General features: G+C 39.9%; 1 protein-coding gene across 5 annotated transcripts in view; it reads right to left on the minus strand.

The window, feature by feature from the left end:
• Positions 1-12507, minus strand: part of IGF2BP2 (insulin like growth factor 2 mRNA binding protein 2) — a 164470-nt gene that overhangs the window by 14502 nt on the left and 137461 nt on the right. For 4 of the 5 annotated variants that reach the window (XM_082461508.1, XM_082461509.1, XM_082461510.1 and 1 more), the window contains one exon: positions 9595-9723. The exons of the other annotated variant lie outside the window; for it this stretch is intronic. In XM_082461508.1, the coding sequence (XP_082317634.1) occupies positions 9595-9723 (129 nt within the window). The remainder of the gene's footprint in view (positions 1-9594; positions 9724-12507) is intronic. 5 annotated transcript variants of the gene reach the window in all.

Raw genomic sequence — 12507 nt, forward strand, 5'->3', positions numbered from 1 at the left:
CATTAGGGACAAAAATGAAACGATTCCTCTTTTTGAGTTTGGATAGTGGACTTCAGGGGAAAAGAGATGTGAACACGGTGGGGAACTTCCTCCAAGGGTGCTCTGAGTGTCCACAGCACCTGCAGGGGACAGAGCTTTGCCAAAGGAAGGGAACGATCCTGTAATGCAAGCCTCTGCTCCCACGACTTGGAAAGAGGCTGCAGTGACACCTCAGGGCCACAAGAGGGGGCTACGAGATCAGTGTTCTTCTGGCCGACGTCCACTTTTGAAAGGAAGCTGAGTGAAGACGTTTGGCTCACTTGGGCCTGCCTCTTTCTTGAAGAGCATCAGCTCCAGACCCTTCTCAGTGCAGGCCCCTTTCCTGGGCCACGGTGGGTCAGGGAGAATTCCTGCAGCTTTTCTGCTCAGACAAAGCTCTACCTTGGGGAGAGGATGCTTCTGCCCTCCTCTCACCTGGAGAGCTTTTCCTTCAGCTCTCAGCAGAAATAATTCTTTTGAATTGTGATTTGGCCTCAAAATAGACAAACCACAAGTGTAGCTCCATTCTGGGTTCAAATACTCCCAATATAAACACTGTATCAAATTCAGATCTACCACTTGGGTGAGGGGAGGGGATGAACTATAAAAGGATAAAAAGAAAGAATTCCCCAGTCCTCTTTTTATTCATGAGTTACAGCTGGAAAACTGCTGTGGAGAAAGAACCCCAAACTCGGCAATCAGGAACGTGTTTCTAGCTGAGGCTCTGTCATTAGCCTTTGTGTATATAAGTTGGTTTTTGGAGTCAGAAGACCCAGAAGATTTGAGTCTGAATCACTAGTTCTATACAACTTGGAATAATTTATTCAGCTTTTCTGAACCTCATCCACAAATGGATTAAAATAATATCCAGAGCTTACAATACTGTTGTGGGAGTTCATTCAATTGTTTACTCATTCATCCAAAAGATATTTGAGCAAAGCACTGTTCTAGGTGCTGGGGACACAGCTATTGAGACAGAAAAGGTCACTGCCACCACAGAACTTAGGTTCTACTGGAGAGGCAGACAAGCATGTGAAAGAAACGAACAGGAGGATATGAGGAAGGGTAGCTGCCGAGATGAGGAGTGGGATGGCAACTTCAGCTGGAGGGGTCTGGGAAGCCTCTTGGAGGAGGTGACCTCTGAGTTGGGACCCATGGAGGAGACAGAGCCCCATGGAGGAGACGGAGCCCCATGCAAGGCACTAGGGAAGAGACATTCTAAGCAGGGTTCTGAGAGGTGCAGAGCTAGGAAAGGGGTTGGTCTGTTTGGAAAACAGAAAAGAGGCCAGTATGGTGAAAGCAACTGAGAGAACAGCCTGATGGGACGGGGAGGCAGGTAGTGTGAGATCACGCAGGGAGGGCCCTGTGGGCCTCGATTTGGATGTGGATTTGACCCAAAGTACAATGGATGCCCCTGAAGGACGTTACGTGGCATTCAATGAGGTCACAGGAATGGAGAATCCATCATCAGGCAATGTATGGCTTGAACTACTGAGTGTTAAATGAGTACTTATTTATCACTTATCAGAGCACACTTTCCATTCTCCCTACCCCCATGCTTACATGGAGTCCACAACCTCAACTGGAAGAGAAGCTTAGTCATAATGATCAAAAAGTAACGTGCTGATGACTTAAATAAATGTTCTCTTTAACGGGAAAGCAGGGTGTACCCATCTGACAAACGGGCCCCAGAGTGGGGTGGGCGCTATGGAACCACAACCCTAAAATGGCAATTGGGCTTTTACTGTCTCAGTTTGAGGGTCCCCAGCTATTTTATGAGGGAGAAGCTACTTCACTTTTGCGTGTTTCAGAAGAATTATGATGTGGGGTGCGGGGGGGAGAAGAGGTTATGGTGGAGGTGCCCCTGCCAGGTGTGCTCCCCCAAAAAGAGAGGCAGCAAGGGTGCAGGGGGTCACTATTATCCACTGGTTCATTTCAGATTCTGTTTGAGGGCAACTAGTGTCTGCTTTTCCTCTGTGCTTGACTACCTGGGGGTAGTAGAGGCGTATATATCAAACATACTCATGAACATTTAGAATGGAATTAAATTTTAAGTTGGGCCTGCTTTTCCTGGAAGAACTGCAGGGTCCTCAGTTCCTAGCTGTTGTGTATGACCACTTGATATATCATTTAGGTGATATTCTGAATCATGAAGAAATCAGGGAGCAGGAAGAGAGAGGGGTGTTGAAGGGGTAGTAAAGAGGGCAAGGGTCAGGCATACAAATTATGTTCAAAAATATAAATAGCTTTAGTGTGATGACAGAGTCATGTTATAAAGATGGCAGGTGCTCTCCCTGGGAACCAGGGATATGGTACATGGGAGGAAGGGAGTGGACTTGGTCAGAGTCATGGGCAGAGCTATTCAAGATTCAGAAGGTGCACCAATCTATCCCAGCTTGTCCAGTGCCTCCTTCCAGCCCCTGCCTATCACCCCTGTGAGCTCTCAGAGGACCACCTCAGAAGCTGAGGGGGACCAGAAATTGGTAAGCTAGCAAGAGGTGGAGCCAAGATTTGAGCAGACCGCAACAAGAGAGGCCGCGATAGTGAGAGGCCCGCGCACGGCGATGAAGAGTGGCCCCCGCTCGCCGCAATTAGAGAAAGCCCTCGCACAGAAACGAAGACCCAACACAGCCAAAAATAAATAAGTTAATAAAAAAAAAAAAAGAAGGAAATCCTGCAATATGCAACAGCATGGATGAACTTGGAGGACTTTATACTAAGTGAAATAAACCAGTCACAGAAGGGCAAATCCTGCATGAATCCACTTTGGGGGTATCTAGAATAGTCAAATTCATAGAAGCAGAGAGTAGAATGTTGGCCACCTGGGAAATGGGAAGTTGTTGTTCAAGGATATAGTTTCAGTTATGCAAGATGAATATGTTCTAGAGATCTGCTGTGAAACATTGTACCTATAGTTAACAATACTGTATTGTGTACTTGAAAATTTGTTAAGACAGTAGATCTCATGTTTAGCGTACTTACCACAATTTAATAAAATGACCTTTGTAATCTTAAAAAAAAAAAAAAAAAAAAAAAGATTTGAGCAGAGATCTCTGTGTCTGACTCTGCGTCCCAAGATCTTAACCCAACACTGCCCTCCCCTGGAACATTCCAAATTTATTAGTTCAGATGGGGCCCATGGTGCAGTTATGATAAGGCTCCCCTAAGGATTCTAATATGCCCTCTGCTGAGTTTAAGTACATGAATGGACAATTAAAACTCATTGGACATATACAGAGAATCAGCAGCATGAAAGAGGGGAGCAAAGCTGAGCAAGGCAAGAAAATGACCTCAGTGAATTAATTCAGGAAAGAGGGAGAGCTTTTTTAAAAAGTCTGCTTTGATTTCTCAGTTGAGATTCAAGAGGGCAGTGCTTTAATATGTGAGTAGACTGCTATGAGGGAAGCCAATCAGAGAACTGGATCGATCTTAGAAATTAAAAACATGACTTGTGGAGTAAAAACTCAATAGAAGTCATACAAATAGCAGCATGGACACTCTTGAAAAGCCAATCAGTGCACAAGAAGATTAACTCACGCAAAACAAAAGGAAGGACTCAGACATGATGAGTAGAGTGGGAAGATCTACTCTCTCTCCATAAAGTGGAAACTCCAGGAGGAAATGGAGTGGAGGGAAGAGAAGCAATGTTAAAATTAATTACAGACGCAGAAGGTTTTCCAGAACCAATGAAAAACTTGAATGTTCAGATTAAAGGGCTCAGAGTCAGATTTCTGATTTCCAAGGGTGTCAGTAAAATACTACAAAAGGCAAAAAACTTACAGACAAAAGAAAAGAAAAAAGTTACCTACTAAAGAAAGAGAATCAGACTGGTAGCAACAATGTTTTCAGAGTTCTAAAGGAACTAAGACCCTAGAATTTTTAGATACCTAGTTGAACTTTCATTCACATGTGAAGTGGTGGGTGGGGGGGAGGCATTTTCAGGTATAGAAAAGCTTAGAAATTATACTACTTACATAATTATTCCTGTAAAAAAAGTTGTTTGAGGAACTACTCCAGAAAAACAAAGAAACGGAAACAAATAACTCAAAAAATAAGAAGATATGGAATACAAGAAACCATCTGTAGTGAGCAAAGAAACCAGTAAGAAAAGTTTAGTTAATTCTAAATAACTGTGAAATATGAGATTGTGTATTGACTAAGAAAGAAAATTTAATAATTTGTACTAAAATTCCAGGTTATTTATAGAGTAATATAATAAAAATACATTAAACAAAAATCTGTTAGAAATAAAGAATTTGAAAAATCATAATCATAGTGGGAGAACAGTAAACTGCTATCAAAATGTAGTAAGTCATAGAGATAAAAATAGTTATATAGAGGATACAAGCCACCAATTAAAAGCTTGACTTTACAGCCATAAACACAACTTTGAGTCCATCAGAGAAGGTACATCTTTCCAAGTGCCCATGATTTCCAAAATTTGATCATGCATGAGCAAGACCACAAAAATCAGAGATGTTCCAATAACAGTCTTTGAGTACAAAATGTACAGGAAACAATTATATGATAACAAAAAAGAAACCCTTAACTACTTAAAAATTAAAAGAAAAATCCCTAGTAAATTTGATTAAGAAAAAGAAGAGAATGGAAATATACGATATTAGGAATTAAAAGAGAGAGATATTCACAAGTTCGCTGCTTTAAAAGGCAAGTTTGCTTTGCACAGCTTTGTGTCACTAAGTATGAAAAGAGAGATGAATACTTTCATAGGAAAATATAAATCAACAAAACCAAGTCAAAAACTTATAAGAAATTGAAAAGGTTATAAATGATCGATCTTTCTCCAAACAAAAGGTACTAGGCCCAGAATTTTTATGGATGGATTGTATCAAATCTTCAAGGAACAGAAAATTCCTACATATTAATTTTCCCAAGTATAGTATAAGTTGACCATCTTTCCAATTCAAACTTTGAGGAAAAAAAAGATTGTTGAAACTGTCAAAGACGCTATAAAACTATAGTGTAGACAAAAAGATGAATGGAACAGAATAGAGCCCAGGAATATGACTCAGTGGGAATTAAGTGAACAACAAAGCTGCCATTTCAAATTGAGTGATGAAATGGTGCATTTCTCAACTAGTGACTTTCGGAAAACTGGCTATCTATTTGGAAAAAAAATAACGTTAGATCCCTATCTCAAAGTACAAGTTAAGATAAATTCCCTGTGAATTATAAACTATGATCCCCCAAAAGCAACAACTAAAAATTACTGTAAGAAAACTTGGGAGAATATTTTATAGTCTTAGATGGCAGAAGGCTTTTTCTTAGCACAACAACAAAGGCCAGAAGTCCATAAAGGAAAACATCACTGATTTAACTATCTTAATTCTTAAAATTTCTGCATAAATTCTGCTGAAGGGAAATGTGAAAATTTAAAATACATTCCCCTTTGATGCAATAATTGCAGTCTTAGAATTTACTTCTAGATATACTCACACACTTATGTATAAGGATATTCATTTTGACACTATTTGTAGCAGAGAAAGCCTAGAGATAACCCAAATGTAGAAAAATAGTATGCTCAGTAGAAAAATTATAGTAAATTTCATACAATGGAATACTATGTAGCCATCAAAGAGAATTAGTTCTAAATATGGAAAGATGCCCATAGTAAGTAAAAAATGGAAACAAACAAATAAAAACACAGTAATTCATTGTGTGTGGCATGATTCCATTTATGTTTTGGAATAATATGATTATAGGATTATATATGCTCATAAAACATATTTTAAAACATAATAGTGCTATACTTCTGGGGAGTGGTTGCTGGGTGAAATGTGGGTAAGAGAAGGCAGGCTGAAGGGAAACGTTTACTATTTACTTCACACAGCATAGTTCGATTGTTCAAAAAATATCTATTTTAAATTACTATGGCACAATTTGCAGAGATGTGGATGGACCTAGAGACTGTCATACAGAGTGAAGTAAGTAAGAAAGAGAAAATCAAATTATCACTTATATGTGGAATATAGAAAAATGGTACAGGTGAACTTATTTGCGAAGCAGAAATAGAGTCACAGATGTAGAGAACAAACTTATGGTTACCAAGGGGGGAAGGGGAAGTGGGAGGAATAGGGAGATTGGGACTGACATATAAACACTACTATGCATAAAATAGATAACTAATGAGAACCTAGTGTATAGCACAGGGAACTCTACTCAATGCTCTGTGGTGACCTAAATGGGAAGGAAATCTAAAAAAGAGTGGATATATGTGTATGTATAACTGATTCACTTTGCTGCATGGCAGAAACTCACATAACATTGTAAAGCAACTATACTCTAAAAAAAATTAATTTAAAAAAGAAACAAGAAAAAAAAAGGTTAAAAAAAATAAATTAACTAAGCCAAAAAAAAGAATTTACTATGGCACAAGACACCACAAATAAAGCAAAGAGAAATGACAAGCTGGTGGAAGATATTTACAACATGACAAATGGTTAACAGCTTTAACATGTAATCAGCTGTTACAAATCATTAACAAAAAGATGGCAGTAAATGACAATAGCAGCTAAGATTTACATAGCAATTACTGTGTGCAGGTTTTTACTTATTTAACAACCCCATGATATGTGTACTATTATTACCCCCATCTTATAGACAGGGATATGGAGACACAAAGAGGTTAAGTCACTTGCCCAAGTTTGTTAAAAATAACAAGTGATATAGTGCAGAGATTCAAACACAGGCAGCCTGACTCCAGAATCTATACTGCCTCTTAATAGACTGATGGGCAAGGGATACAAAAAGACAATTCATTAGAGAGGGAAAAAAATGGCCAATAAGCCCCAAAGTGTTAAATCTCATAATAGCACCCTTTAAAGTATCAGATTGCAAGGAATAATTACATTGGTAGTGAGTATAGGAGAAAAAAAACACCTGTCACATACCAGATAGGAAGGAAAAGTAGTACATTCTTTATGTATCAAAATTTATCATGTATCAATATTTATGTTTTTTATAGTTATATATAAAATTTATACATTCTTTGGCTCCGCAATTCTATTTCCAGGAATTTATTGAGAAAATAGCTGGATAAAAGAACCAAGATATATATACAAGGATTTCCATTGTAGAGTGAAAATTTGGAACATATACACACACACACACACACACACACACACACACATATATCACCTATATATTTAATACATTATACATGTATATATAAATTGCATATATACCCACACACATATACATAGAAACACTGATTATTTCTAGATTAAGAAAAAACTTGCACTTGTATTATTTGCTTCTTAAATACTTTGCACATATTACTTTTATAACCAGAAAATGATAATGGTAATTTTCATACATACACACATACATTAAAAGCTTCCAGAGTTGAGAGACCAATTTGTGCATGTGTGAGCCTGCTGCAAAGAGGTGCAGAGACTTCCTGACCTTTGGATGCTAAGAGCAAAAGCACTAGAGTTTTGTGATGCACAAAAGCAACCAGGAAATAACCTAGTTCCTTGAAATCTGAATGCCTTTGTGACAAGAAAGCAATAATATTTTATAAGTATTTGAAGTATCCCCACCACCCCATCCTACCCTGTCCTTCTCAGGAGGCCTGGGCCCACTAGGGAAGCCCTCAATCCTGCAGTACAGGCTCTAGATTCTGCACAGGTGGGTGGCGATGGCTACCTCCATGCCTGCCCTGCGTTCTGCAGCTGTCAGAGAGAGAGGTCTGCAGGAGCTGTATTGTTGCAGATTTGGGGCAACTGTGTGCTTTCGATTAGAATCTAATCTTGACCTATGGGTTCAAGATCAGAACTACATGGCTTTTAGCTTAAAGAAGAAATTTTATTTAAAATCTATTTTATAAAGAACAGAAACTATTTTAGTAAAATCATTACTATTTTAGTAAAATCATTATTCTACTATTTTAGTAAAAAATCTCAGATGTGAAGGCAGCTTTCAAAATGGCAAAACCTATTTTCAAGTTTAGAAAATATTCTGCTATCATATGAAAAGTTCTCTTTTTGTTTAGTTCAGGGGTCTGCAAAATTTTATGTAAAGAGCCAAATAAATATTTTAGGCTTTGCATACCTCAGGGTCTCTACTGCATCTACTCAACTCTGCCATCACAGCAGGAAAGCAAACAGACAGTACGTAAATAAACATTCACAGATGTATTTATTTACAAAAATAAGTGGTGGGCTGCCTCAGGCTGTCGTTTGCTGACCTCTCTTTTAGATTATCAATTTTAGAAGTGGTCTATTGTATTATACCTTTTTTCTCCCACCATTTACGTTACTTAGGGTGAGAGGCTTTTGAAGTTATCTTCTGTGGAGCAGTATTTCTCCCAAGAAATGAGATGTGTCTAAATGCCAGTTCATTGTACTGGGCTCGGTCATTCTCAAATCTCAGCAAAGATACGGGGTCATGCACCTCTCATAGCTGTTCTCCCTCCTTAGAGCAGCTACATGACTATAACAGATGCCATTTCCCTCCTGCCATATTCCCAGCTCCCTCTAACACACACACACACACAAACACACACACACACACACGGCTCAATATTGGGCCTTATCCTTTAGTTTAAGGGAAAATGTATATAACTCTAAAGAAATGGTATGGAGATTTTAAAATGACTCAGAAGAGCTGTATATAAACAAGATGACAGAATGTGTATGTTTTTGTGACTAAGGACGTGGGTGCAAGTTCATGTCTGAATTTTGTTGACAAAACAGCACAGTGAGTTCATCCTACCTCTCTACAGAGACCCAAAGAGTTACTAGGAATTCGGACATTGCGATGCCTACTACACCAGAGACCACCTCTCAAAAGAAAGAAGTGGTTAAGCTAATGTTCTCCAACCTGATTCTTCCCATTTAAACAGTATAAACATTGGGAGAAAATTAGTTTGCTTAAAAAATAAGTAGTATGTCTGGAGAAGAATTAGGAATGAAAAAAAAAAAAAAGCTGTCAAGTATCCTGAGTCCTAATTTGGTAATTTGTTGATCCCGAATGATGCTTGAGAATGGGAACCAGCAGAAAACACATAAAGTTCACATTTCTTCTGCCACTATTAATTATGATTCAAACAATAAATACTTACTGAGAATCTACTAAATGCCAGGCATTGTGCTAAGCGTTGAGAAATCTAAACACTGTGTGTTATTTTCTTTTAAAAACTGCCTATTAATAGACTATAACGAATTTGAGTCATAGACGCAGGTGGGAATTTTATACATGAGTCATCAAGGTACCCTAATATTTTAGTAGGTGAACAACGCTCATGAAGGTTCTTATTTGAGCTAACAAATCCTTTTTTACAATGAATAGGCTTCTAGCTAATGAATTTGCTAATAGTCTCTTTCTTTCCCAGATATGACATATACTATATGTTTAAGAGCAGCACATACTTAGAAGATGGTTTAGTAACATTAATCTGTCCATTAGGAAGAAGTCCTAAGAACTGTTGAATTCATTCTACAACCCCTAATGAGCACAGCCTCCAAATGAAGGCTTTGGCTCTGATTCAACATGGCAGAGAAATGCTGCTGCCTGGAGGAGCACGAGCAGACCCCTGAAAGCTGAGCTACTTACAGCGAAAGGGTGGTAGGGGGGAGCGGGGGGAGCTCCTCGGGGCCCTGCTGGCGGAGGCAGCATGGACAGTCCTGTTGAAAAGATGCCAAGTGCGCTGAGGTTCAACCCCGGGATCAGATTGGCTTGTTGCTGGGAATAAAAATGGAGAAAAAGTTGAGGGGAGGAGACCTGAGAGGTCCAGCTTGCCTGGGTCAACCTCCATCTCTTGTCTGGATGGCACCGGTGTCTCCTCATCAGCTCCGCCCAGGCCCCGTGGACCTCTTCCTCACCCTGCTGCAGGGTCGAGCTCTCCAAACCTCAACCTGACTGTGGCATTCCTTCAAAGCTTCTCTGCTGCCTTGAGAGTGTCTACACATCTTAACACAGCAAGCAAGGCTCTTCCTGGGGACCCAGGCCACCTCACCAGCATCTCTCCTGCTAACCCTTTACACCTCCACTCTGCCCAGTCCTGCTCCTCTCTCTCCTCTGGATCCCCGCACACACTGTCTACCTTGCAAGAAATGTGCTTCTCTCCCTCCTCACCTGGCTACATCCTACTCATCATGTGGGTTTCACCTGAGCTTAGGTGTCCCCTCTTCGAGGAAGCCTTCTTTCACCCCAAAGGCCTCAGCTCAACTGCCCTCTCTGTGCTCTCCTAACATGCCCACGTTTCCTTACAACAGCATGCATCACATGGTATCTGAGCGGCCTGTGTAGCTGCCCCTCCCCTTTTTAGACCACAATTTCCTTATAGACAGAGACCGTCCTATTTAGTGCTGTGAGCTCAGTGCCTGGTACATAGTAAGTACTCAATAAATATTTGCTGAATGAATATGTTTAAAACATATTAGATTAATAGTTTTTCCTAACTCTATCCAGGAAAAGATCAGACCCTTCACTAAGATACCACTTATGTAAACTCCATTATCCATATTCAGAATGGTTCACAACCTTGGCTTCTTCACCATTTAGTTGCCAGCTTCATGATCATCTCACTTGCTTATTTCACATTTAAGCATGGGGATGCTCACATAGGCTGCCCCTTCAGAGGCAGAGGGATGATGCAGCGCCCACCCTGGACTGTGTCCAGCCTGTCCCACCATTGCCCCCCGAACGCTAAGCAAATCTCTAACATTTTCTCTCGTCTTATCTGTGGCTCTAGGGTCACCCAGTAAGTTGCCTTCTTTTAGAATGTCTGGAATAGGAGAGCTAGGATCCTTAACCTTGATCCCATTCACGTATAAGATCTAGTAGTTTTGTTATTCACCTATCAATGCATGACTTTAGCACAGACATGAATGAACCTAAGTGATATATACGCTCAGGGGAAGATGTCCGGAACACCCAGACCCTTTGTAGCATTTCCAGGTGTTCACGGAAAGAGCTGTTTATCATAAGATATCAAGATCCCAAAAGAAGAAAATGAGATCAGTGGATGATACTTTCAAAGACAAATACACACAAATGGGGGAGAAGTTTCCACTGAAGTCTTCTCCTCGTTGTGCCTCGTAATTATGATGTGATGTGGGCTACTAAGGTGGGATTTGGGGTGAGGTGGGAGAGAGAATACTGACCTGAGTAAGAAGGTCTCGTGGAAAGTGCTGCAGGTGAGGAAACTGGGGCTGCGTTTAACCTATTAACCTACCTAGTACTTCGTCAACATTTATTCTTCTGTGAAATGTTATATACAAAGTCTGGGATTTTCTTCAAAGTCATCCAAGGGGGGTGGGGATATGGATAAAGGTTCAGATGAAACAAAACAGGCCATGAGTTGATAACTGTTGAAGCTGGATTATGGGCATATGAGAGCTTATCATAGTATCCTTTCCTGTTTTGTATATGTTAAAAAAATCATTATCATAAAAAATGAAAAAATTTACTCCTCTGAGCTGAGTTTGTGCTTTGATTGATGGACAAATATTTTTAAGATTTCTGAATGAACTTTAGAATGGTGTCTCCCCATTAAAAAGTTGGAACTAGTAGTAATAACAGGAAGAACAAATCCAAATCAGTCTGCTAGAAGTATTAGAGCTGAGGTGGATGACAACATTTACTGGGCAATACATCAGGGACTGCCTTGGTGGTGCAGTGGTTAAGAATCCGCCTGCCAATGCAGGGGACACGGGTTCGATCCCTGGTCCGGGAAGATCCCACATGCCACGGAGCAACTAAGCCCGTGCGCCACAATTAATGAGCCTGAGCTCTAGAGCCTGTGAGCCACAACTACTGAGCCCGCGTGCCGCAACTACGGAAGCCCGCGCGCCCTAAGGCCTGCATGCCGCAACTACTGAAGCCTGCGTGCCTAGAGCCCGTGCTCTGCAACAAGAGAAGCCACCACAATGAGAAGCCCGCGCACCACAACGAAGAGTAGCCCCCGCTCCCCACAACTAGAGAAAGCCCGCGCGCAGCAACGAAGACCCAATGCAGCCAAAAATAAATAAAATTTAAAAATAAATAAATTAATTAAAAAAAAATAAAAGAATAGATCAGTGAGAGATGAAAATCAGAAGTTATTTTTAAAGTATGTATTTTTAAAATTGGAAAGGAGGGAAAAAAATCCCACTTTTCTAACATACCAGCTATTTTGATTTTTATATATAGCCTTCCAGGCATTTTGACCCATATTATTTTACATAATTATAACCCTAGTTATATATACTTTTATATATTCTTTTCTTAATTAACAATACATCATAAGCAATTCCTCATTTTAAAATCTTCCAAGTTGTGATTTTATTGACTTCACACTATTTTGTCCAGTGCACTTATCATAATTTACTAGTTCGTTTCCTGATTATTCTAATGTCCTTGTCCCAAGAAGACATGAATAACTCTGCATACCTATTCTAAAGTGCTTCTTCACTTTCTGAATGGCAATTATTCTTAGAGAGGCTTGGGTCCTGCCTGAAAATACATGTGAAAACCAGTGGAGAA

Source organism: Balaenoptera physalus (assembly GCF_965194825.1).
Source record: "Balaenoptera physalus genome assembly, chromosome: 4".
NCBI lineage: Eukaryota > Metazoa > Chordata > Mammalia > Artiodactyla > Balaenopteridae > Balaenoptera > Balaenoptera physalus.